Here is a 26,209-nt window from a genome sequence, read left to right on the forward strand (position 1 = left end):
AGGTTGAATTCAGGATGCCTTTGCAGATGAACCAAAGGGAGTGGACCAAATTATAACACTGGCAATCTGCCATTTCAGTGTTTTTTTTTTTTTTTTTTTTTTTTTTAGTTAATTAATTAACTGATTTCAACATTGTATCTATTTACTTTATGATACATATTGAAAGCTACCTATGAGTTTTGGAAGACATGGGTGGCACCATGGTACAATAACTTTTGATGTCTCGTTATTGTACCATGGATGGCACATTCCCACTCCTGATCCCAGAACTCAAATATATTTGTTTTTGACACAGGCAACATTTATGTTTATTCATTTGTTCTGCACATTTTTATTATTTTTTCTTTATTATTATTAGTATTTTTTATCAATTACAGTTGTTATTGTTATTATTATTATTATTATTATTATTATTATTGTTGTTGCTTTTCTTTTTCTTTTATTTTATCTATCTTTTTTCTTCTCATTTTTATGTAGTGCAATGATGGTGAATTCCCTCATATATCAGCTGGATGATGTATGTATGCTTTTCAAAATATTCAAATTGCTCAACTGATTTATTTATTTATTTTTTTTATGTTTTACTTTGTTTTCTTCATTTATTTGTTATTATTTTACTTTTTTTTCACAAGTGTCTGGAAAGTTGATGTATTTCGCTATTGTTTAACAAGTTAGATTCTTAAATTTACTTGATTAAGCTTGACAATTTGTGCTATGATTGATTTTTTCCTGCCTAAAATAGTACCTACAATACATAGGCTACTATGTATGGGCGTGCGTACTGTACTTGTGCGCGCGCGTGTCGGCTTCAAATTAATGCGTGGGAGGCTTGTATCGTTGGGAGACAATTGTAGTAAATGGAGAGCAGCTCTGAATTTTCTTGTCAAAGGAACAAGTAAGCAAGTTCCACCTTGAGGCACCTTCACCCACGCAACGTTCCTGTGGAGAAATATAGCTACAGAAAAGAGATATCGTGTTGGTCGCGTCCTTGGGAGTGGCGGTGGGTGGTAAGGCTGTCATGGCAGGACTTTGACACCTGCTGGAGGGGCGCTGCTCACAGCAATGTGACTGTAATATCTATATACTTATCACCGGTAAGGTGAGAAACATCTGTTGTTTTTACAGTCTCACAAGTATTACGAAATGTGTTTTCGATGAGCAACGGGGACCTGGATAGTGTCCAGTGACCAGTGTATGTAAAGTGCTCAAAGCTGTGGGACTGTGCTGGACACAGGAGATAAAACAATATTAGTTGTTTCATGAAACTGTGATTGTCTCCGATTTTTCTAGCAAGTATATTCAACAAAACGGTAATGTTGCAAGAGTATAGTGGTGCGCATTACGTATACACTCAACCCCTCTGGTGTTGTCAAAGGGCGGTGGGATAAGTACCGCTCCGGTGTTGAGTGTTGTGGGTGGTGACTTGTCGAAAGTGGTAGGGAACGGCAGATGGGGAGAGGCTAGAGAGGCAGTCTAGCGCCGACGAAGCTCAGGAGAGGTCAGGCATCCGGCTGGCACACACCGAGGCAGCAACAGGTGTGTATAGTACTACGTGAAGCAGTGACCCCAGCGACGCCTAAGCCATGACCGTGCAGTACATCCATAGGGTCGCCAGTGGGAGCGCCCTAATGTCGTTCTATTTACTTAAGCGGTAAGTGGGTATGACTGATTTTTTAGGACAAGACATAGTACTGAGCGTCTTCAATGATGATATACTATCAAAACACGGTGAAGTTTGCGATTGAAATACATATATCCAAATAAGAATATAGCACAAAGAACATTATTATTCCTTTCATGTCAGCACTTAACGTAATTAGCTCATTGTGGGAGCTTCCGCGGCATCACTTAAATTCACGCCCTTGCTGTGGTGCCGATATAACGTTAAGTTCTGTTAGTGCTCTGTGGTGTAGTTGATGAGTGATGAGTAAGGCAGTGTATGTATGACGCAGGTGGCGGGGCAGCGTGTACAAGGTGGTGTGGAAGGACCTGGCCGTCTATTTGGTGATATACTACTGTCTCTCCTTCGTCTACCGCTTCGGCCTGGGAGAACAAGGACGCGAGTAATGCTCTCTCCTGGCTCATGTTTGTTAGATTTATAATAATTAGTGATAGCAGTACTTAGAAGTAGTAGTAATAGCAGCAGCAGCAGTAGCAGTAGAAGAAATAGCAGTAGTAGAAGTGGTAATTGTAGTAGGAGTAGTAGTGGTGGTAGTATTAGCAGCAGCAGCAGTAGTAGTAGTAGTAGTAGTATTTGTAGTGATAGTGATAGAAGTTATAGAAGTAGTAGTAGTAGTTATTACAATTACTACTTTTATACTACTACTACTCTATTGCTATCATCAATATTATCTTCTTTCGCTTCCGTTTTTGTCTTTTATTTTTAGTCTTAACCCCTTCAGTACTGGGACGCATTTTTGGGTGTGATTAGACGACTTTATTGACATTAGGAAAGGTCCATGGAGGTTAAAAGATTAATGGTCACGGCCTTCACTATTTCAATCCTCACATGAGTTTCTGAAGCCGTATAGAATCACCAAATGATAAGCAGAAGGAATATGAAAATGTGCCATGGTACTGAAGGGGTTAATTTTTATTGCTATATCATTATTTATTTTATATATATTCTTGGGCGTCGAATTTCGCATGCAGAAAATATAAAGTTATTCAAAGAGATACCAACATTTTATTACTTAATACTACTCTGCACCAGCCAGAGAGCATCATCTCCAGCTGGGAACCTTGCTATGTATAGAAAGAGCCTTGCTGGGAGGCGTATAATTCCCATAATTCCCCTACCATTACTGTCACATTTACATCTGTGAGTCCCCCTTGACCTTGACGCTTCTCGTTCCTCTCCCTCCTCCCCGGCATAGGAACTTCGAGAAGTTGGTGCTGCACTGCGCTCGCTTCCAGGCTGTGCTGCCAGTGTCCTTCGTGCTGGGTTTCTACGTGACGCTGGTGGTAGGTCGCTGGTGGGAGACATACCGCAGACTCCCGTGGCCAGACAACACTGCCATCCTGCTTGCCACACACCTCCCCGGCCAGGTGAGTCGCGTAGACACGTTAATTTTGTCTGTAAACACCTCTTGTCGCATCCTGGCTGGTCTCATTATCCGATAAGAGGTGGAGCCAAGCCAGCCCCGGCCCGAGCCATGTAGCATCGAATACTAGAATATTTTTTAAAAGATTACGTGATATGTGTACTTTGATAAGAGTACATCTGAATCAACAGCAAAGAATGTTTGATTTCTCTCTCTCTCTCTCTCTCTCTCTCTCTCTCTCTCTCTCTCTCTCTCTCTCTCTCTCTCTCCCTGTGGAACGGAGAACTTTTGATCTTTCCGGTAACGTCTTCCATCTTAAGACACACCACAAGTCCCACAGGGTTTCTGACGACGGGAATCACTATAGACTGAAATGTTAATAGTGAATAAGCTCTTTTCATGCACCTTCCGTTTTTCTGCAATGTTGAAACTCCATAACGACGTGCCACTTAATAGCGGTGATGCTAACAAAATGATGATACTGATGATAATAGTGGTGATAATATAATAATAATAATAATAATAATAATAATAATAATAATAATAATAATAATAATTATAATGATAATAATAACGATGATGATAATAACAATGATAATAATAATAATAATAATATATTATTATTATTATTATTATTATTATTATTATTATTATTATTAATATTACTATTATTATTATTATTATTATTATTATTATTATTATTATTATTATTATTATTATTATTATTATATTATTATTATTATTATTATTATTATTATTATTATTATTTAATATATTATTATTATTATTATTATTATTATTATTATTATTATTATTATTATCGTTATTATTATTATTATCATCATCATCATCATCATCATCATTATTATTATTATTATTATTATTATTATTATTATTATCGTCATTATTATTACCATTGTTATCACTATCATTATTTTGTTACTTCCACCTCTAATAAGTAGCCCGTCGGTGTGGAGTTTCAAGTTTGCAGAAAACGTAAGGTGCATGAGAAGAGTCCCGGTATTTATTATAATAAACACTTAAAGGACGTCCTCATAGGTACATTACAAGTTCATTGCTGGTGGACCTCTTTGAAGTCTACTTTCTTTGGGTGTGACTCAGATATTCCCCCCTATTAATAAACCTGAAGGAGTCTTTGCCTCTCATCCATCAGAGAAAGCTGAAGTGTTTTCTAGTTTATTTTCCCCCACCTTACATAATTTGTATTTAGGTTTTCTGAGCTTTGCAAGTTGTTGCTTGAACTTGACTCTTATGGAGGTACGGATCCTCAAGGACTTTTCCCCTTTTTTTTAGAGAAGGTCGCTAAATTATTGTCATTTAAGATAGCCGTAATCTTTCGTATTTTAATTAGAAAAGTTTTTTTTTCTACTTGTTGGTGTATTGCTAATGTTACGCCTACCCTAAAGGATCCTCAGCTACTACTTCTCCAAATAAGTATACCGAGGCCAGTTTCCATCACTCCTATTCTATCATAGCTATTTGAAGGATTGCTTGCCAAACGTTTCTCCTCTTTCGTCAAAAATCATAATTTGTAACCTGCTACCCTGTTTAGTTTTAAGAAAAATTTTGATACATGTGATGCACTTTTGGCTTTGGTACATCATGTTCAAGTTTCTTTGGGTTCAGGATCAGAAACTGGACTAGTTTCTTTGGATTTCTCTTCTGCTTTTTTATGTAGTCAATCATAAGGCTCTACCTTTTAAATTTATGTCTGTAGGTATTAATGGTTAATCTTATATTATATCTGATTTTTATCAATTGATGGCTATTTTAGTAGTTTTAATCGTGTCAAGTCTGAAATTCTCCAGGGCATGCTCTTGGGTCTCTTCTTTTTATCTTTTGTACTAGTGATATGTAGCATGGGATTTCTTTCCATTTGATGGCTTATGCTGATAACACTTCCTTATCCATGATCCTCAGAGTAGATCTATAGTTGCTGCTCAGCTAAACGTAGATCTGGATTTGGTGTCAGCGTTGGGTTATGAACTTAAATCCTGCCAATAACAATCGTATAATTTTTCAGTCGTTCAAGGGCATTCAATCCCCCACATCCTGATACCATAATTAACAAGCAAGTAATCAATTTTTGTGAGACTTTAAAACTGCTTGGGGTAACTTTAGATTCCAGATTGACTTTTGAGAATCATATTAGGATAACCTCATCTCTGATTTCCAAGAAAACTGGTTTATTGAGGGAACGTCAAGGCATTTCTAATAATGATAAGATTGTTTTAAATTCCTTTATCTCCATTTTACCTTTCTTTGAGTATTGTAGTCCAGCAGTTGGATGTTGGCTGCTCCATCTCATCTAAAGCTTTTGGACCGTTCTTTTAACTTAATAAAGTTTTTATTGCTTAATCTCAATATGCAACTTCATCATCGCCCAATGGTTGGTGCTCTGACTGGTTTTTTTTTTTTTTTTTTTTATGATAATGAACATCCTCCTCAGCGCGTTACCGGCTCAATTTTTGCTTGTTTGCCATACACGTCATAGTTTGCGATTCAATGTGCGTCGTGCCTTTCAGGTTGTTTTTTGCTCAATGAACCAATTTTTCCGTACTTTTATCCCTAGTCTGACTGAAGTGTGGAATGTACTTCCAAATGTGGTTGTTTCTGAAGTTGCTATTGATCAATTTAAAGCAAAAGCTAATACTTTCCTGTATTCTGTTAAATATTTGTCTTATTATTTTATAACTTTTTATTTTTTTCATATGAATGTTTGGGGGTGACCCTGCTTGGATCTAAATCATTTTTCTGATTTTCCTTTCATGCCCTTTCATGGATTCTCATAATAATAATAATAATAATAATAATAATAATAATATTATTATTATTATTATTATTATTATTATTATTATTATTATTATTATTATTATTATTATTATTATTATTATTATTATTGTTATAATCATTATTATTATTACCATTGTTATTATCATCATCTGTTACTACTATTATTATTGGTATCACCTATGTGTGTGGTGCAGGGCGTTGAGCATGTGGAGCGGCGCAGCATTCTCCGCTACGTGATGCTGTGCATCACCCTGACCCTGGCCACCATTTCCCCCGTGGTGAAGGAGAGCCTGCCCACCTTCCAGGCCATGGTGAAGAAAGGCAAGTCACCTGGTAGTCCCTCCAGGTTATGATTCTGTATAGAGAAACAAAGTTACCACAACACATTGAAGGATGTGTAACAAATACCTGCTATCTTGCCAGGCTTCCTGACGGACGAGGAGGCGAGGATGCTTGAGAAACATAAGGCAGACAGCGGGCAGCACGTGGCATGGGTGCCCATCGTGTGGGCGTGCAGGGCCGTGCACCGGGCCAGGAAGGAAGGCCGCATTACCACTGACCTGGGCCATAAGTCGCTGGTGGACGAAATGTTGTGTCTGAGGAGGCTGTGCGGAAGGCTGCTTGGCTATAACTCTCACAACATCCCCCTTGTGTACGCCCAGGTGAGCAGTCCATGCACTGTCCTTTTCTTTCAGCTAGCCCAACGGAGTGACCTCTCTCAGGCTTAGCTATATGCGTAGATTTTAGCTTGAGTTGGATTAATGAGAGGTGTGTTCCTTAATGGCGCCTCTGTGTCATCAACAGACTTACGTGAAAAAAAAGTAAATTATTTACCCAAGTAAATATTCATCCGTTATCATGATTTCTTTCAAAATATAAAATTAGAAATCTAATATACCAGGATTCCTAATTAAGTGAGTTAACTCAAGGCCTTCCACTGGATGTGCTGCGTTAATCCCTCGTTCGTCACGTGACTCAGGTGGTGACGCTGGCGGTGTACTCCTTCTTCGTGTTCTCGGTGATCGGAGGACAGTTCCTGGACACCACCAAGAACTACACCAGCCACACAATCGACCTGTACGTGCCCTTCTTTTCCATCCTCCAGCTGGTTTTCTACATCGGTTGGCTAAAGGTCGCTGAGTGTCTTCTTAACCCTTTTGGAGACGACGACCACGACTTTGAGTTTCTGTCTATGATAGACAGGCACCGCAAAGTGAGTGTGTGAAGTAGTGCCCTGTGTGTAGGCGTATCAAGTATGAGGATCGTAATTGAGTGGAATAAAAAAGAGAGTAGATAGACGGGGAAAATGATAATAATATGTTAGAAGAACGGTGGTATGCAACCCTTCAGGAATTCAACAGATCACGCAGGGACGCCACAGAACGCCTGACTTCCGATCTTTCTAAGATTTCCGACTGGGGCAGAGAAAATCTAGTAGTTTTCAATGCCTCAAAAACTTAATTCCTCCATCCATCAACTCGACACAACCTTCCAGACAATTATCCCCTCTTCTTCAATGACACTCAACTGTCTCCCTCTTCCACAATGAATATCCTCGGTCTGTCCTTTGCTCATAATCTTAACTGGAAACTTCACATCTCATCTCTTGCTAAAACAGCTTATATGAAGTTAGGTGTTCTGAGGCGTCTCCTCCAGTTTTTCTTGCTCCTCCAACTGCTTACTCTGTATAAGGGCCTTATCCGCCCGTGTATGGAGTACTCTTCGCATGTTTGGGGGATTCCAGTCACACAGTTTTACTAGATAGGGTGGAATCAAAAGCTTTTCGTCTCATCAACTCCCCTCCTCTGACTAACTGTATTCATCCTCTTTATCAACGCTGAAATGTTGCATCTCTTTCTATCTTTTATCGCTATTTTCATGCTAACTGTTGTACTGATTTTGCTAACTGCATGCCTCCCCTCCTCCTTCGGCCTCGCTGCACAAGGCTTTCTTCTCCCTCTCATCCCTATTCTGTCCAGCCCTCTAATGCAAGAGTTATCCAGTACTCTCAATCATTCATCCCTTTCACTGGTAAACTCTGGAACTCCCTCCCTGCATCTGTATTTCCGAATTCCTACGACTTGTCTTCTTTTAAGAGAGAGGTATCGAGGCATTTGCTCCCCAATTTTGGCTGACGCTTTTTCACTTTTAGAGAGCCAGCACTCAAGTGGGCCTTTTTTTTTTATCTTTTCTTTCTTTTTTGCCCTTGGCCGGTTTCTCTTCCCTACTTAAAAAAAAAAAAAGTTGAAACATAAGAAAATGAGATGGGGGATAGGGAACCATCCATTCTGAATATATGAATGAAAACGGGTACCTTTAGCAAGATTGGGTTTCAGATGGTTGAAATGTTGAGCGAGACCGGAGCCAACGACCTGCCGTCCCTCGCCCCGCTGGCCGAGGAGGAGTCAAGTTCTGTGGTCCCGAGCCCCAACGCCGTGCCTGCCACAGCGTCTCTCAGCAACCCGACTCAACCCACTTCACCTGGAGGTCGCATCGTGCAGGAAACCACGCCCCTCATACCTTAAGCCTGACGCCGCGTCCTTTTGAGGCTCAAGTAATAATATTTGAACGCTAATATTGGTGATCCAGCCGCACTGTGCCGCAAGCAAGGGTAACAACTATACGCACACTTACTTCACATTACCGTAGTGTATTTGTGTATTGTGTATTCATTAGTGTATTTCGTTTCAGTCTTTAAGTGACGTTCTAATGTCAGTGTGTCCGTTTTTTTTTTTTTTTTTCCTTTTGTTTATTCATTCATTTACTTACTTACAGAAATATGAGTACCAGATGTTGTTTGATATTTCATAAGTTTGTAGATACATGTGTATTTGATGTGTGTGTGTATGTGTGTGTGACAGAGTACCATGACGCTGGATTTGTGTGGGGTGTTGCAACACAGACGAGCTCCTGCACCTGTGTTACTAAAAATGACGACACTTCCCTAACCATTTGCCTCGCGTGCTGCCTCCACACAAATCGACAGTCAAGGAAAAAAAAAAAGAATGAAAAAAAAAAACACCGCATTCTTTCTCTTGGAGTTTTCTCAGAGTTTATCGTACCTGTCCACTACTCTCAGCCAAACCTTGACGTGGCGCCTCACCCTTGGGAACACGACCCCTTTGGCCCGTAGGTATTGTCTTGCAACTCTTGGTGAGGGAGGATCATGAGGCAACACATGTAACGTAATTCCCTTAAGTGACTCCCAAGAATGAAGGAAATGCTTTCAGACACGGTTCATTCACTCAGTCCCGCATGCAGTGTTCCCTCCATTGATTGACACCCGGTGCAACAAGGTTCAGTGAGGCAGCCGATGCCCACACAGTCTCCGCTGCTTCTTGGTAACATACAGTCACCAAGTTTACTGTTACGCTGGTGTGTCACGGTCCTCATTCAGCGAACAGGTTTTCTCATTGGCTGGCGGGTTCTGCACTGTGGGGTTCCCATTGGTCAGGGCGCGGGAAGGTTGCCAGTGGGAGCCAGCAGTGTGTCGGCGTCCGGCGTGGTGAAGGATCATGTGGAGAACGTAGAGAGTTCAGGGCACGCTCATAGTGAACGCAGACAATGGGTGAAGTGTGTCTACGTGAGTGTTGTAGTGCGAGGGAATGAGGAAGTGAGAAGGCTCAGCACAACCTGTTCAGCTGTCAGTAACTGCGGAAGCCGTGCACTAAAAGTAAGTCATGGGAAGTATTACGTAGTGTGGCAGTGGAATTCTATGTTTTCATGCCCTTAAGTGAACAGTAAGTGTGTTCTCGGGTGTCAGGTTGGCGTAACATGTTGGGACATATGGGCAGCACTGAAGGAATCTGTCCAGCGCCTCCAAGTCTGCTTTGTCCAATCAATACAGTTAGGATGGTGTTTTGCTGCTGCTCCAGGATTATAGCGGACTTCTTTTCAAGGCATACAATGGTTAATGCTACATGACAAGTTAATATGCCAGATAACAAGTAATCATTCCTAACATGCAATCTGTCCATAATAGGAAGAAGGACTTACAAAGTAGACTAGTTTTCTTCTCGTGCTGTATAGTTCATTCTCGCGATTTGTAACGAAAAAGAAAGGGAAAAAAGAAAACGGGTACTTGGTTTAAAGATTAGAATATGTATAGTACTCTGCGAACGCCAATCAAGTTCTGAACGTGCTATGTATCTTAAAGAAGTTAGACTAAACTTTCCTCCTAAGCTGACCATTTTATTCCCACGATGTATATTATAGGAAAAATAAAAAAGCAAAATCACATTAGGTTCGAATTAGAAAAGTAAGAATAATCGACAGCATACTAATATTATTACATTAATGCGCTGTATTTCACTGTATTGTTATGGTAACTTATTTCTTCCCGATCGACATATAGCGAGAGAGAGAGAGAGCATTTTTTATTCAAACACTACTAACACAATTCCTGCAAGTAGTTCATTAACCCATGAAATATTGACTGAAGGAACAAACTACACAGCGTTAACGGTTTATATTCCACTTTCTTTTTCTAACTGTTAAGGCAACTTTCTCCTGCGTCCCACTCTCCCCAAGCATCCCTGCTAGTCTCTAGTGCTGGTGGAGTGGTGGCGCCCATACCCTCTCCCATCTTCCAATTCAAGAGTGCTGTTGCTCTCACTAGCAGCCTTTTCAGCTTTCGATAACAAAATCTATTTATAACTCTGAGCTACCACGGCGCGAGGGCGAAGTTAAGCGAGAAATGAGAACCATATCTTATTTTTTTATTGACATCTTTCCCATCACTCAGATTTACATCCGGTGCTGTCTACATTACGTCACACTCATCTCAGAAAAAAACAATAACTGACAGCGTGAAGCGAGGAAAATAAATAGTTCAGAGGGAGACTAACAAGTGTTTCCTTTTTCTTTCCCTTTTTTATTTTCCTCTTTCTCATCTGTCAGGTGTGTTGCCTTACCACCCTCACCCTCACCAGTCAGTCAGTCACGGCTGCCACTTCCACCATCGCCACCGTCCCAGTAACTTCACAGCTGCACTCTACGCCACAGTCGCTCCTCGCTACCACCATCATCACCACTTCCCATCTCTAGCTCTGCCTCCACCAGCAGACCCGCCCGGCTGCCGCCGCGATGACTGTCAAGTACACCGACAAGTTTGCCAGTAGAGGGGGATTTGGATCCTTTTGGAAGCTGTTACTAAGGTGAGTCAGTCCTCTACTTGCACTTCGAAGGCATCACGAGTACTGCGCGTAAAGAGTGTGATTGACTGATTGTCATTTCAAAACGCTTTGATCTCCAGTCAGAACATGCTGTTCTATTGTTTTGGTATTAATGTACTTAATTCCCACATTAAACTAACGTTTAAACGATTATAGCGCCAAGGAACGTCTATCAGAGCATGTTATAAATAGTTGTTATTCTGAAACGTCTTGTACTCTCGTCAGAGGTATTTTCAAAAGCCACAAAGATGCTCAAGTTGGGTTTTCATGTACAGTTTTACCAGTTCACTGTGTACACATTGCTTATAAAACGATTCCTGCAACAACGAACACACTCCTGAAGTGCCGTGCAGAACTTTTATCAGAGTCTGTTGAACGTACTCGTCTTGATGTGGGTGAGAATGAAGGCAACAACAAGGCATTGCTCTTTTCTCAAGTGGCCTTGCATCAACAGTCCCTCGTCTTACCGCAACCCATACGTACTTTTCCCATCCTGTCCCTCGTGTTTGGTTTCATAACACTTTATATTTACTTACTGATACGGGAATAGAAATGGGGAATTAGTGCATGCTTTATCCTCTTGTTGGGTGCGTACGATGGTAAGTGAGGAAGTGCATGTGCAGGGGCTAAAGGAGCGGCGTTTGGAGCAGGTGTTTGGCTAGACTGGTGTGTAATGATGATGAGGGTGGTGGATGTATGACGTATGTATGTATGTATGTATGTACTGTGTATGTATTTTGCCTGATTCATGTTAAATTTCAACCCTCATTAGTGTGTGTGTGTGTGTGTGTGTGTGTGTGTGTGTGTGTGTGTGTGTGTGTGCACGCGCGCGCGCTTTCCCAGTTTACTTCAGAAGTTGATTTATACATCCCTCTATTTAGCTTTTCATCAATTTTTTTTCTGTCCTTATTTTCGTATTATTTTATGTATCTATGCTTGCCTTCCTGTTTTTCAATTTCTCCCTGTCTCTTGTTTTTCTGTTACTCTATTTATGTCTGTCTGTCTGTATGCTTGTCACTGTCATTGTTTATTAGTTTCTCTTCACCTGTATATGTATGTTCTTTCTTTTCTTTCTATGGCTGTCTTCTAAGTGCTCGTACACGCACAAGTAGGTCAACTAACTGACATCTTACGTGCGTGTGTACTGCGAATGAAGCAGAACATTCATAACCCTACTGACACCTGCATTTCTCGATTACAGATGGCGGGGCAGCGTGTACAAGATGGTGTGGCAAGACATGCTGGCGTATCTCCTCCTCTATTACTTCATTAACTTATTGTACCGCTTCGCTCTACCGGAGAATGATCAGAGGTAAGAGTAAATGCATGAATGGTGGCAGAGTGATCTTAGTTGCGGCGAAGTAGTGACGAGATGAGAACGGGAAGGAAAGGCAAGCAAACATTAAGAAGAATAAAAAGAGTGAAAACAGAGAAAAATGGGAGTGGGAGACAGAGACAGGAAAATGGAGGAGGAGGGAGATGAGACGCTAATGGTGAGAGAAGAAGGGAGAAAGTCAAGCAAGAAAAGATGAAGTAATAGGGTGAAAAAATGAGAATATAAAGAATAAGAGAGTGCTGCAAATGGAGAAGAAAAGGAAAAGATAAGAAAATAAAGGATGAGGAATTTAGATACAAAGATGCTGAGCTGAGAAAAAAAATAAGTATATATAGAAAGGCAGAGTGAGAAAAATATGGAGAGTAAGGAAAACAATGATCAATTTATCGATATATAGCACAATGATGATAAGGGATAGAGAAAGAGAGGAAGAGATAGGAAAAGTCAAAGTAAATGGTTACCAAGAGATTATGAAAGATAATATTTGACAGAGAGAGAGAGAGAGAGAGAGAGAGAGAGAGAGAGAGAGAGAGAGAGAGAGAGAGAGAGAGAGAGAGAGAGAGAGAGAGAGAGAGATTTAACAGACCATAGACACGAAGAGAAAAGTGAAATAGAGTTAAGAAATAACAAAAAAGTAAAGGAAAGAACAAGAAGATTAGTAATAGGGAAGAGAAAGACGGGAAGAGGCAAATGAAGAAGAAGAGGAGGAATAGGAGGAAGAAGAAGAGGAAGACTAGGGCACATTCCGGTTAAGGTTCTCGCTTCATCCTATCCCTGTCTGTTCCCGCACGCCCGCTCCCTGTGACTCAGCGGCGCGCCCTCTCCCCAGCGCACGCCCATTCACAGAGGCGTGTGAGGCGTGGGCGACAGCGCTGAACAAAAATCTGACCTTCACACACACACACACACACACACACACACACACACACACAAAGAAACAATGATTCAGTAAGACGTGTAATATTTAAGTCATAGTTATTATTATTACTATCATCACCAAGTCTCCATTATAGTATTTTATTATTATACTGTAGTCTTGCGGATGTAACCCACACACACACACACACACACACGGCAAGAGCTAGCAAGATAGTCAGTCATAAAAAGAACAACAGTAATGACTTGCTAACATCGACACACGTACACACAGAAAAAGAGTAAATAACTTCAATTGACCAGCCTTAAGTTAGGAAATCCATTTATAAAAATTCTAATAATAATAATAATAATAATAATAATAATAATAATAATAATAATAATAATAATAATAATTATTATTATTATTATTATTATAATAATAACAACAACAACAACAACAACAACAACAACAACAACAACAACAACAACAACAACAACAAAATACTGATAGAACACAAAAATAATCTATAGAAAAAAGTTAATATGAAAAAGAACCAAGAAAACCATGATCAGAGAGAGAGAGAGAGAGAGAGAGAGAGAGAGACAAAGGATTTTTGGAACAGACTACGTACATGAGATTATGCAATACATTCAAGTACTTACATTAACTTCCCCCTCCCCACATCTCTCTCTCTCTCTCTCTCTCTCTCTCTCTCTCTCTCTCTCAGAACCTTCGAAAAACTGGTGGTGCACATTGCTCGCTTTCGCAACTTCATCCCGCTGTCCCTGGTGCTCGGATTCTACGTGTCTCTGGTCGTGAGTCGCTGGTGGGGCGTGTACAACTCCATCCCGTGGCCAGACAAGGCGGCAATCATCGTCGCCACGCATCTCCCTGGGCAGGCACGTGATCTTGATCTTGTTTTTTGGGATGCTAGACGACTCTTCCTTATCGTGCACAACCCAAATGAATCTTAGCTAACTTTCTTTCACTTCCATACTCCATGCTTGTCATCTCATCTCTTAATACTTTCAACAGGGTTTTAGTGGCAGTTAGTGTGGTTTTCAAGGGTGGCTCCATGATTCCAGTGATAGTTTGACAGGTTGTTTAGAAGATAAGATAGATTTATACCTAGATGGAATGATGAGTGGAGATAGGTCGGTATGTTTTATATAGTGACTGCCACGTGTAGGCTTCATTTCTTGCAGCTCTCTCTCTCTCTCTCTCTCTCTCTCTCTCTTGTATAGTTATTGGTGTAAGAGAATAATACATCGAGACAACAGTGATGATAATAGTGATATGCTAGTAACGATAGTCGCCATGCAATGCTAACGAGAAGAAAGTAACAAGGCGGAGGAAATCATTAAATCTTGACACCAAAATTAACACACTTCCGTTCATCCATCCGCTCCTGTTAACCTTTCACTCACACAACATTCACACGCTTCATCTCCTTTTTCTCCTCATTTCATTCATAGTTTCCTTTTTTTTTATATATTTTCTTCTTGTAAAATGATTAATTACTTTCCAGATATACAGTTCACGTTTCCAGACACCTTTCATAAGTTGTACACTATTATATTTTTTGGAGACCGGCATCTTCAATCTCTCTTTTGTTTTCGCTTTTATTTTATTGCATTTAATTTTACTTCACTTAGCCTATTTATTTTTTGTCCTAATCCAAAATCCCTCTTATGTAGAAAATAAATAAATGGAATACAAAGAAACGCTGCATCTATTTGGGAAATTAACATTTTTCTTCTTTTTAAAACCATTATCACTTTTAAACACTCTATGAGAGCTTGCAAGTGTCGGCTTCGTTTATCTAATGGCGACCTGCCAAGCTGCACGATCTGTTACAGCCTCCCTGCACCGCCTCTCAGATCTTCCTGGACTACATAAACCCCGCTCCATCTTGGCTCTACTTCAATGATAACAAAGTAAAATAGATCAGATTCATGCCCCTATTCACATTCCTATCACATGAGTCAGGGTGTCACTTTAACCCCTCATCTGACAGCGAGCGCTCCCTTCTACTCGTATCATGTCAATAAAGCAGAGTGTCAGTCAGGAATGCCGTGACGGTCAGTGGGAGCTGTGAGTGTGATCATTGGACAGACTCAAGCAGCGGGGTTACAGAGGACAGGAAGGGAGCCAGGGAGGGAGGGAAGCAGGACGGGCGTGACTCCTGAACATATTGGTCCGTGACTGAGGAAACACAAGCGGTATGTTTTGTATATGTTGCTCGATTCTGAGAGTCATCGTACGTATTGTTAGGTTAAGAGATACAATAAGACAAGAAATTCACGTGTAGGTATGAAACTATCGAACTATTGCTACTTACGTACTTATCTATCTATATGGGACGTTACTCATACGACTCTCTAAATAATTAACGAATTAAGTGAATAAATTAATAAGTAAAAAGATGAATAGCCATTTACTTACTAACAAATCAACCAATTCACTCACTCACTCACTCACCATCCAACTCACTACTTCATCCCACCCGCCCACCCACCCACCACACACACACACACACACACACACACACACACTTACCAATTCCCTCTTCACAGTCAACCCTCCCTTATGTCATTTAACTTAACCCCAACCTGACCTGACCTAACCTGACCTGACCTGACGCGATCTAACCTGTGCCCCACGCTCCTGCAGAGTCCTGAGGTACGGCAAGTGAGGCGGGACATCCTTCGTTACATCAATCTCACCATCGCCCTCACCTTCCGTATGGTGTCCCCCGTGGTGGCTCGCAAGCTGTCCTCTCTCCACCACTTCGTCTCCAGCGGTGAGGCCTTACGGAATAGTAGTAAAAGTAGTAGTAAGTAGTAGTAGTAGTAGTAGTAGTAGTAGGAGGAGGAGGAGGAGGAGGAGGAGGAGGAGGAAGAGACCAGATGGAAAGAAGGAGTAATAGTAGTAGTTGTTGTACTAGTAGTAGTATAGTAGCAGTAGTAGTAGTAGTAGTAGTAGTAGTAGTAGTAGTAGTAGTAGTACATAGGAGGAGGAGAAGGAGGAATGGCAGAAAAAGGTACATGTTGTAAACTAAACTCGATGGAATGATGGCATAAGTAATAATAGTAGTAGTAGTAGTAGTAGTAGTAGTAGTAGTAGTAGTAGTAGTAGTAGTAGTAGTAGTAGTAGCAGCAGCAGCAGCAGCAGCAGCAGCAGCAGCAGCAGCAGCAGCAGTAGTAGTAGTAGTAGTAGTAGTAGTAGTAGTAGTAGTAGTAGTAGTAGTAGTAGTAGTAGTAGTAGTAGTAGTAACATATAGTAACCCCACAACATCCGGTTAGAATAGATTCCTTCCTCTTTGAATGTCAGTTCCCTGTGCGTCACTCTACATGTTATCTCATTACACGCTGTCATAACTATACATGTTCACACCGCCGTGCCACACCCGTGCTCAACTAACATTGTCCGTCCCATCCCCCTCCTTCTCTAACCCAACAATCCTTAGACTTTTTTTTTTTTATGATCTCAGCACTCCTTCAAAGACCACAGAGATAATTAGTCTAATTCTCACGAGTGTTTCTCCTTTTCATAATGTAGGAATCGTGTTTATCTGCTACTAGATATAAAAAAAAAGCCTTAAAAACGCTTTTAGCTTCAATTAAATGATTTTGAAAGTAATGAAGAAGTGGTCAGAGGTATTTCTCAAAGATTTCTAACTTAAAATGTGGAATGTTCGTTCAAATTTAGTGCTTTCCATAATCATAAAAAAAGTCGTCCTTGCACTGTCGTTATCAATTTCAACCCTCCCTGCTCCACCTTTCCTGTTACAAAACCATAAATGTATTTGAGTTACGTCAGTGCTACAACCTAAATGTCCTGACCCCATTGTCAATAACGCTAGTCACACACAGTCTTGCACCCACACTTATCTTGTCTTTTTAACCCATTCAGTAACATGACGCGTTTCCATATTCATTCTGGTTACTATTCGGTGATTTTATACAGCTTCAGTAACTAATGTGAGGATTGAAATACTGAAGATTCTGGCCATTCTTCTTTTAACTTCCATAGACTGAGGTAACTGCGGTGGCAAGTGGACGTGTTGTGTGTGCGTTCCGTTTTTGGCTGTTGGTTTTATAGTTAGCGAGTGGTGTTTGTGCTTGGTGTGTGGTGCTTTTGAGTGTTAGTGAAGTGAAAGTGTGTACTGCAAGTGTTAGATTAGAGTGAAATAGTGGTTAGAATCAGTGTTTGTGAGTTAAAAATATTTTGGTAGAGCGAGGAGACTAGGCTTGTAACCGCGGTTCCCCCACCCCGCCGTCACCAAGTATTTTTATTTGTTTGTGAGTTAACAGATTGTAAATTAGTATGGCGGTAGCTACTGAGGTATATCAGAGTGTGGTTGAGTGTGTGAAAGAAAGTGGGATTGGGCGAGTTTGTTGTGTGTGAGATGTGTGGGCATGACAGGAAGGTCGTTGACTTTTTTGAGTGTATGGTGTGTAGGCTCAAGAGCGAGAATTTAGTTCTTTCTCTTGAGCACCGAGAATTGCGAGAGGAAATGAGAAAGCTAAGTGAGGGGAAAAGTGCGAACGAAGTTCTCATCTTTGAGTTGAAGGAGGAGGTTAAGAGGCTTGGGGAGGCAGTGGAAAAAATTAGGCAGGAGATCAGTGTTAGGCCGAAGGTTGGACCTTCTGAGGGCGACAGGGTGGCTTGGCCCTCTGTCGGGAAGAGCAGAGTGGGGAAGAGGGAGCAGGCGAGCCAGACTGGGAAAGATAGTAGTCAGGATGGGCAGAGATGGCAGGTTGCGAGGGAAGGAAAGCGGAGGCAGTTAGGAGGATAGGACTAAACCTGTTGAGTGTGAAAATAGGTTCGGTTTGTTGGAGGGGAGGGGAGAGTGAGAGTGGAGTGAATGAAGTGGTTGTGGTGAGTGAAAGGAGAGAGAAGGGGGTAGAGGAGAGGAGGAGGAGGGTTGTGCCTAGCACACCTCAGGTGTGTGTGGTGGGTGACTCTCAGGTTAGGTATTTAGATAGCACTTTCTGTGGGAAAGACAGGGATAGGAGGACGAACGTGTGTATGCCTGGTGCAGGTGTGAAGGCAGTGAGTGAGGAGGTGCAGAAGAGGGTTGGGGGGATGGAGAGGGAGGGTGTAGTAGTTTTGCACGTAGGTGGGAACGATGTCAGAGCAGGTGGGTCGGAGGAGTTAGTGGCAAGATTTCGGGAAATGTTAGGCAAGATAAGGGAGAGTGGTAGGAGGTGTGTAGTGTCAGGAATCTTGCCTCGTGTGTATGTTAGCAGGGAATGGTTGTCTAGAGCCATTGGTGTGAATGATCGGGTAAAAGGGATGTGTAAGGATGTGGGTGTCAGCTTTGTGGATGTATGGGATAGGTTCTATGGGCGAAGGGATTTGTATGCTAGGGATGGTGTGCATCTGAGTAGGAAGGGTGTGGATGTCTGGAGGGGGGAGTTGGGATGGAGTGTAGGGGTGAGGTAGCAAATGCATTCCAGAAGAAAGATGTTAGACATAAATTAGATAGGATAAACAGAGATAGTGAAAAGATTAGGAAAGATTTCCAGGTGCAAATAGGAGAGAATAAGATTAGGATTCCAAATAAGGAGACAGCATCTAGGAAGGTAGCAGGACTTAAATGTTTTTATGTAAATGCCAGGAGTCTTAGGAACAAGAAGGACGAGTTATCTAGTTATATAGTTGAGGAGGACTTAGATGTTGTATGTGTCACAGAGGCATGGGTAAATGAGGAAAAGTTTAGGAAAATAGGAAAGAATATGAAGTAGATGGATACATTATGTATTTACACCAGAGAATTGGTAGGATAGGTGGAGGAGTAGTTATTTATGTAAAAAATCCTTCATTTCCAGTCAGGTTAATGGTATTAAGGTAGATAACAGAGTAGAGTCCTTATGGCTGGATGTTAGAGTAAACAAAAGTAAGGTTATTAGAGTAGGAGCTTTTATAGACCACCTAACCAGTCAGCAGATGTAGACAACCTTATGGTAGATGAGATAAATAGGGGTGTACTAGTCAGACAATTATCTTAGGGATTTTAATCTTAAGTCAGTAAACTGGGAGAGGATGGTAGGAGATGCTAGTGAAAATAAGTTTATGGAAAGTTTTCAGGATAACTATTTAGTGCAGATGGTAGATAAACCTACTAGGGGAGGAAGGTTTTAGACATAGTACTAACAAATATTGAGCATTGTTTAAAGGAAGTTGAGGTAGGAGAGACTTTAGCAAACAGTGACCATCATATAATTAGATTTATCATTAATTCCAGTAGGGATAATATAGTGAATAAGACTAGAGTCCCAAACTATCAGAAAGGCAATTATGGTAGGTTACGTCAGTTATTAGGAGAGGTAAACTGGGAAGATAGTTTTGGAAATAAAACTGCACAGGAGATGTGGGATATTTTTAAGGTTGTAGTAAAGGGTATAGTGATGCAGTGTATCCCTTACAAAGATATAAGGCAGAGAAACAGGAAGCCATTATGGTGGACTCATGAGATAGGTAGCCAGATCAGAGAGAAGAAGAGGGCATATAGAGAGTTGCAGAAAAGTGGGAAGATGTAGATTTGATTAGGTACAGACAGGTCAGAGATGATTTGAGTAAGGTTATAAAAAAAGTAAAAGGCAGGCAGAGATAAAACTAGCTAGAGCTGGGAGTAAAGATCCCAAAAATTATATAGTTATTACAAGGTCAGTGATAAAAGAAATAAGGATAGGATTGGACCACTCAGAAAAGATGGTGTAGTAGTGGATCAAAATGAAGACATAGTAGAATTATTGAATGAACAATTTTCTTCAGTATTTACTAGGAAAGAATAGGAAATCCTGTTACAAACAGTGCGACGAGTAGTTTAAGAGCTTTAGAAAATATTGATATAAAACCGGGAATTATTAGGAAATTTATTCTTGAACTAGACGATAGGAAAGCTAGTGGTCCTGATGAGCTACATGCCAGAGTACTTAGGGAGGGTGTAGACAGTATTTCTGAAGCACTTAAGTTAATCTTTGAAAGATCACTTAGGTTTGCTGAGATACCTCAGGACTGGAAGTTAGCTAATGTTACTCCAATATTTAAAAAAGGTAGGAAGGATGATGCGAATAATTATAGACCGATCAGTTTAACTAGTATAGTATGTAAGATACTAGAGAAAATCATTAAAGGTATTTGGGAGCATTTAAATGAGTATAGATTAATTAGAGATACCCAACATGGCTTTATTTTAGATCAGGGAGGTCCTGTCTTACAAATTTGCTCGATATCTTAGAATATATTACCAAGGAGTTAGATGATGGAAATAGCATAGATGTTATATATCTAGATTTTAGCAAGGCGTTTGATAAGGTACTGCATAGGAGGCTAGTGTACAAATTGAGACTATATGGGATAGGGGGTAGGTTAGTTGATTGGATTAGTGAATGGCTTTCTGATAGGAAACAGAGAGTAGTATTAAATGGGGCAATGTCTGAGTGGAAGGAAGTGGTTAGTGGGGTACCCCAAGGATCAGTGCTAGGACCTCTTCTTTTCTTGGTGTACATTAACGATTTAGATATAGGAATTAGTAGCAAAGTATCAAAGTTTGCAGATGATACTAAGATAGCATGTGCAGTACAGGGTGAAAAGGACAATTACAGAATACAACGAGACCTGGACAGGCTGATAGCATGGGCAGACAGGTGGCAGATGGAGTTTAATTCTAAAAGTGTCAGGTTATGCATTTAGGTAAAGACAACACAAACTTTAACTATGAGATGGAGGGATGTTGGCTAGAGGCAGTAGAGGAAGGAAAGGATTTAGGAGTAGTGATAGACAGGACTATGAAATTTTCAAAGCAATGTTTAGAAGCAAGAAATAGGGCAAATAGGATCCTGGGTTTTATAAATAGAAATGTTAGTTATAAAAGTAAGGAAGTGGTGCGTAGCTTATATAATTCCTATGTTAGGCCCCATTTAGAGTATTGCATACAGGCCTGGTCACCCCATTATAGGCAGGATATCAACATGTTAGAAGCAGTTCAGAGAAGAGCAACTAGGATGATACCAGCATTAAAGCGCCTGGAGTATAGAGATAGATTAAAGGAATTAAACATGTTTTCATTTGAGAGGAGATGTATAAGAGGGATATGATAGAGTTATTTAAAATGTTCTCAGATACAAACTACATAGATGTGAGATCTTTCTTTACCTTAGAGGAGGGAAGTAGGACTAGAAATCATGGCAGGAAGATTAGAAAGCAAGGCTGCAGGTTAGATATAAGAAAATATTTCTTTAGTCATAGGGTGGTAGACTTCTGGAATGCATTGCCAGAGAGGGTTGTAAATAGCACTAGTTTGACAATGTTTAAAAACAGATTAGATAAGCACTTAAATTTATTAGATTTATAATTATGTATAGCGCTGCATGATAGTTTTTATAAGAAATTTACTATAGTTAAACAAGACATGATCCCCATGTATGGGGATCACAGATTGTAGAGGATTTCGCTGCAGGACTTAGCCCTGTTAATGGGCCAAATATTTAGAATTAGTATATAATGTATTGTGTACTTGTAAGTGTATCTTTAAGTACTGATGACGAGGTCGCTGTGCGACTGATACAGGATAACCTAGATGGGTCCTGGTGGTCCTTTGTTATCCTATTATTTATGTTATGTTATGTTATTTATGTTATATGTTATGACTCTTCCTAATGCAATAAAAATCGTTTAATCATACTCAAAACTCAAGGTAAAATTGCTTCCCAGTACTGAAGGGGTTAAACGACGGATATGCGGAATTGATTCTTACGTATATGTACATACCTCTTAAAAGTAAGGTAGAGTAGCACGCAAACACACACATACGTAGAGAAGGGAAGGTGGAAGAAAAGACGAAGGCTCCGAGAGATAGTACTACATGATTTATTAATACTAAACACACTTATATATTTTTCCTTTCTGCCTATTTTCCCTGACAACGTCCTTCAACCCCCACACCAGGCTACCTGACGGAGGAGGAGAAGACGATCCTGGAAACCCTTGATGGGGAATGCAAGCTACACAAGACATGGGTGCCGGTGCTGTGGGCGTGCGAGAGGGCAGAGCAGGCACGGAAGGACGGGGTGCTGAGTGACTTCGGCCAGAGAGCTATCATGAGCGAGGTGCTGACTCTGAGGGGCTACTGTGGCTCCCTCATGGGCTGGAATGACTACAACGTGCCTCTCGTCTACACACAGGTCATGCCTCTTTCCTTCATTCCTTCATCGCTTCATTTTGCTTATTCCTTACTTTTCTTTCGTTGATTTTTTATTTTATTCTTTCTTTCTCATTATCATTAAAGGATTGTTTTTCTTCTATTCTCTGTCTACACAGGTCATGTCACTTTCCCTCATGCCTTCAGCGCCTCCTCATGGTCATCCCATACCTCTCTTTCGTTAGTTCTTTTTTACCTCTTGTCATAGGATTTTCTCTTCTCCTCGTCTACACACATAAGTTCTTCTGGTTATCTAATTTTTCTTGTCATTTTCTGTCACATCTTTTTCCGTCATGGCTTCAGCGCCTCCTGGTTATTCCTCCCCTCTCTTTCTCATCATAGGACTGTTCTCCCTATCACTCGTCAGTACACAGATCATGCCTCTATCCACAACAGTTCTATCCGGCTTCCTTTGCTCCTTCTCTTTTTCGCATCATATATATATATATATATATATATATATATATATATATATATATATATATATATATATATATATATATATATATATATATATATATATATATATATATATATATATATATATATATATATATATATATATATATATATATATATATATATATATATATATATATATATTCCTGCATTTTGTCTGCTCGCAATTTTTGGGTTATCTCTTTGCTCTATTTTCCTTCTCTCTCTCTCTCTCTCTCTCTCTCTCTCTCTCTCTCTCTCTCTCTCTCTCTCTCTTAATATATTTCGCGTTATTTCTTATGTTTATGTCCTCCTTTTTTTGGGGCCGGTTGCAGGTCACTCCTTTCATCCATGCCCTCCTCTGTTGTCACTGACATAATATCCGTTCTATATTTCACGTTATTCCCAACGCCTGTTTCCCTTTCCTACCACTCCAAACCTCCGTATGCCTCTGTAGTACTTCTCTGCACTTTCATAAAGCCTCAGAGTTTCATGTTCTTATTCTTATTGTGGGACTAAGACATTAGCCAGTCAGTCATTTATACGTATAGTAGATCCACGTCCCTTTCTGGCTACCATTTACTTCCTTTTCCATCACAACTAATTTTTTCTCCATCATACCAAACATTATTCGCTTCTCTTTCACGTTGATACCCTTAACCTACTCTCTTGTTTCTCTTTCTCTTGCAAAGAAGAAGAAAAAAACCGTGGTACAGTGGAACCATATGTGCTTTGGGGTCCGAGGGGTCTCCAAGCGCACGGGTTCGAATCCTGTCCACTGTCCGAGTGTAGGTTGGGCTTCCTCACTCGGGGCAACGGTTTCCTAGCGGGTGGGCTTTGAGATAGGAGGTACCCCAAAAAGTACCCCCTTTAGCTCATAAATTCCCGTGAAAAGCCCACATGGCATAAAAAAAATATATCCCTTAGCTTCTCTTTTCCTCGTGCTTATTATTGTCTCTTAGCCACATATGAAGATAGTCATGAGTTTCAGACACCCGCATATTTCTCTCCTTTCGACCCTTAAACTACCTTACTGTTTCTCTTTCTCCCATATCATACTTGACATTTACCATTCCTCCTCCTCATCATCCGGTTTCTTGTACCTCTTACGAAGGTATGTTCTTTTCGTTATACCCGTAAGCTACCCTAGTACTATTTCTCTCTTACATCACTCGTAACCTTCTCCCTTTCCCATCCTTATCATCGTCATGCATCCGTTAGTCAGGCGCGCGTGGGTTTCAGGCAAGACGATTAGATGAAATGTCTCCCAGTCCCGACTCACTGTTGCTTTATCTTATCAAGTCTGGCGAGTTAAGATCATGGGGGTGATTAAGGCAGGGAGAATGCCCTGCTTAAAGCTACGTATATTGACGAGTGAGTTTTTTTTTTTAAGCTTTTACTTATGATAATTTGAGTTTTTGGGGGTCTAGATATTCATCTCTCTCTCTCTCTCTCTCTCTCTCTCTCTCTCTCTCTCTCTCTCTCTCTCTCTCTCTCTCTCTCTCTCTCTCTCTCTCTCTCTCTCTCTCTCTCTCAACTATTTTGTAGTACATTCCTTCCATTTTTCATTTGGCCAGCCTTTCCTCCTTCCTTCCACATTTTGGTTTGTCATCCCTTCTTTTAGTGCCTGTTCAAATCTGCTTCCTCCCATATCCTCTTTGACACTGGGGCAACTTTGCCTCTCTACCAAGTTATTACTTACCTCACATCCACCACTCAACTTCACACAAACGTCCCGCTATGTAGACTAACGATCTTGGTGTCTCCTGCAGGTGGTGACTCTGGCAGTGTACTTCTTCTTCTTCTTCTCGTTGATCGGGGAGCAGTTCCTCGACCCGGAGCAAGGTTACGAAGACCACAGCGTTGATCTCTACATCCCGTTCTTCGCCTTCCTGCAGTTATTCTTCTACATCAGCTGGCTCAAGGTCGCCGAGGCCCTTCTCAATCCTTTCGGCAGCGATGACCACGACTTCGAGTTCGTTCCGATGCTGACACGACACATGGAGGTCAGTATTGGCAAGCTTCCTGGGTGACCGTCTTAGAGACTCTTCCTAATTTTTGGTGGCTTTATAACACTGTAAAGCCTCAAGAATGTTAAGATGAAGTTACGTTTAGGCGGAGACTGATATACTGATATGTATTACCTAGTTCTTTGTTCAGCAACAGAAGGCGGTGCTTAAAATAGGTGGAGTTTACTATTGTAGGTGACGTTTCTACTACCATAGAAGAATGCTAATTTGACGTTCTGTTTTTTTTTTTTTTTTTCATTGTTGTCAGATGACCAACCTGCTGTCGGAACAAGCTCTGAGTTGCAACCCCAAGAAGGCTCCCATGGCTTATCTGGACATTGAGCCTGCCAAGGTAAACTTCATGGATGACGTCTCCTCCACTGGCGAGCCGGAGGACCAGATACCTCTAGCCATCTGAGACAGGCTAAGGCCGCCCCTCTGCTGTTGGGGACACTGCTCCAGGGTCGCGCCGCAGCCTGACTGATGCCGCACTGTACTGATGGAATATTATTAGATTTAACTTGGTTGACGTCAGGAGCGGATAACGAGCGCGACACACTGCTGGCAGGTATCCTTTTGTTGCGTAATTCTGTCACTGATAACGCTGTCCGTATAACAAATATATTATGTAGAATTTACTCTTACGTGAAGTGTATGCAATCAATTGTAGCAGGATTAGAAAACATTGATAATGAAAAAATATACGAGTGCCTTAGCTTTGTGTAGTTCCTCCTCAATTCTGCAACGTTTTCTGTGATGTTCACGTCATCGACATGCTGGCTCGGGCTGGAGGTTATGTTTGGGCTGGCCAGCTGATAATCACTCTCGTCCCCAGCTGTTCTGTGACAGGTGGCAACGTTGTCTTGGTGGTGCTGCACAGATCAAGTCTGTACTGTTTCTCTAATGAACAAAGTTATCTTCTCTACACTTACACGCGTTGGCAATGCAAGCCTGTGCATGTAGGGAGTGTGTGAAGACTTCGTGATGGTGCTGCCACGTGTTCTCTGGCGAACGTTTTTGTAATTTGTCCTTTGTCCTGGATAAGCCTAAACAAAGAGTGTACTACGTCGTGCTACTGCGTAGTACTTTTGTAGTGCGTTAGCAAGTGTATTGCATTTATGCATAATACATGGGTATGCTCTAGTACACAAACCTAAATGTGTTTTCATTGCTGGATTACTTTGACGCCTTGAAGAGAGGATGAACGGTACTGCATGGTGACTTGGTATTGTCTACTGCGCCCTGGCCATGCGGGATGTATACTTAAGGCCATGAGTAAGTACTCCCTGGCAAAGTAAGTACACCACTGATAACCTTCATTCTT

At 40.8% G+C, this 26,209-nt stretch overlaps 1 protein-coding gene across 4 annotated transcripts; it reads left to right on the forward strand.

The window, feature by feature from the left end:
- The first annotated feature begins 11 nt into the window (after positions 1-11).
- On the forward strand, positions 12-26,043 carry LOC123509679 (bestrophin-2-like). Of its 4 annotated transcripts, none has more exons than XM_045264152.1 (8): positions 12-1,651; positions 1,953-2,063; positions 2,877-3,048; positions 6,053-6,179; positions 6,282-6,520; positions 6,838-7,071; positions 8,195-8,469; positions 10,758-10,932. In XM_045264152.1, the coding sequence occupies exons 1-7, from the start codon at positions 1,584-1,586 to the stop codon at positions 8,381-8,383; spliced, it is 1,140 nt and encodes a 379-aa protein (XP_045120087.1). In that variant the 5' UTR covers positions 12-1,583; the 3' UTR covers positions 8,384-8,469; positions 10,758-10,932. The 4 variants fall into 4 exon arrangements, with proteins under 4 accessions (XP_045120087.1, XP_045120090.1, XP_045120089.1 ...); XM_045264155.1 differs by having other exon boundaries at positions 6,964-7,071; XM_045264153.1 differs by lacking the exons at positions 12-1,651; positions 1,953-2,063; positions 2,877-3,048; ... (2 more) ...; positions 6,838-7,071; positions 8,195-8,469 and adding exons at positions 8,549-9,531; positions 12,234-12,344; positions 13,955-14,126; ... (2 more) ...; positions 24,649-24,882; positions 25,154-26,043 and having other exon boundaries at positions 10,758-11,014.
- The last annotated feature ends 166 nt before the right edge of the window (positions 26,044-26,209 follow it).

The sequence above is a fragment of the Portunus trituberculatus genome, chromosome 27, assembly GCF_017591435.1.
Source record: "Portunus trituberculatus isolate SZX2019 chromosome 27, ASM1759143v1, whole genome shotgun sequence".
NCBI classification, from domain to species: Eukaryota; Metazoa; Arthropoda; class Malacostraca; order Decapoda; family Portunidae; genus Portunus; species Portunus trituberculatus.

What these genes read in the sequence shown, in the direction of transcription:
- LOC123509679 (XM_045264152.1), top strand. Translation starts at nt 1,584, where the DNA reads ATGACCGTGCAGTACATCCATAGGGTCGCCAGTGGGAGCGCCCTAATG. An exon ending in TCGTTCTATTTACTTAAGCG is followed by an intron (nt 1,652 to 1,952) that starts GTAAGTGGGTAT and finishes TGTATGACGCAG; the next exon opens with GTGGCGGGGCAGCGTGTACA. An exon ending in TCCCCCTTGTGTACGCCCAG is followed by an intron (nt 6,521 to 6,837) that starts GTGAGCAGTCCA and finishes CACGTGACTCAG; the next exon opens with GTGGTGACGCTGGCGGTGTA.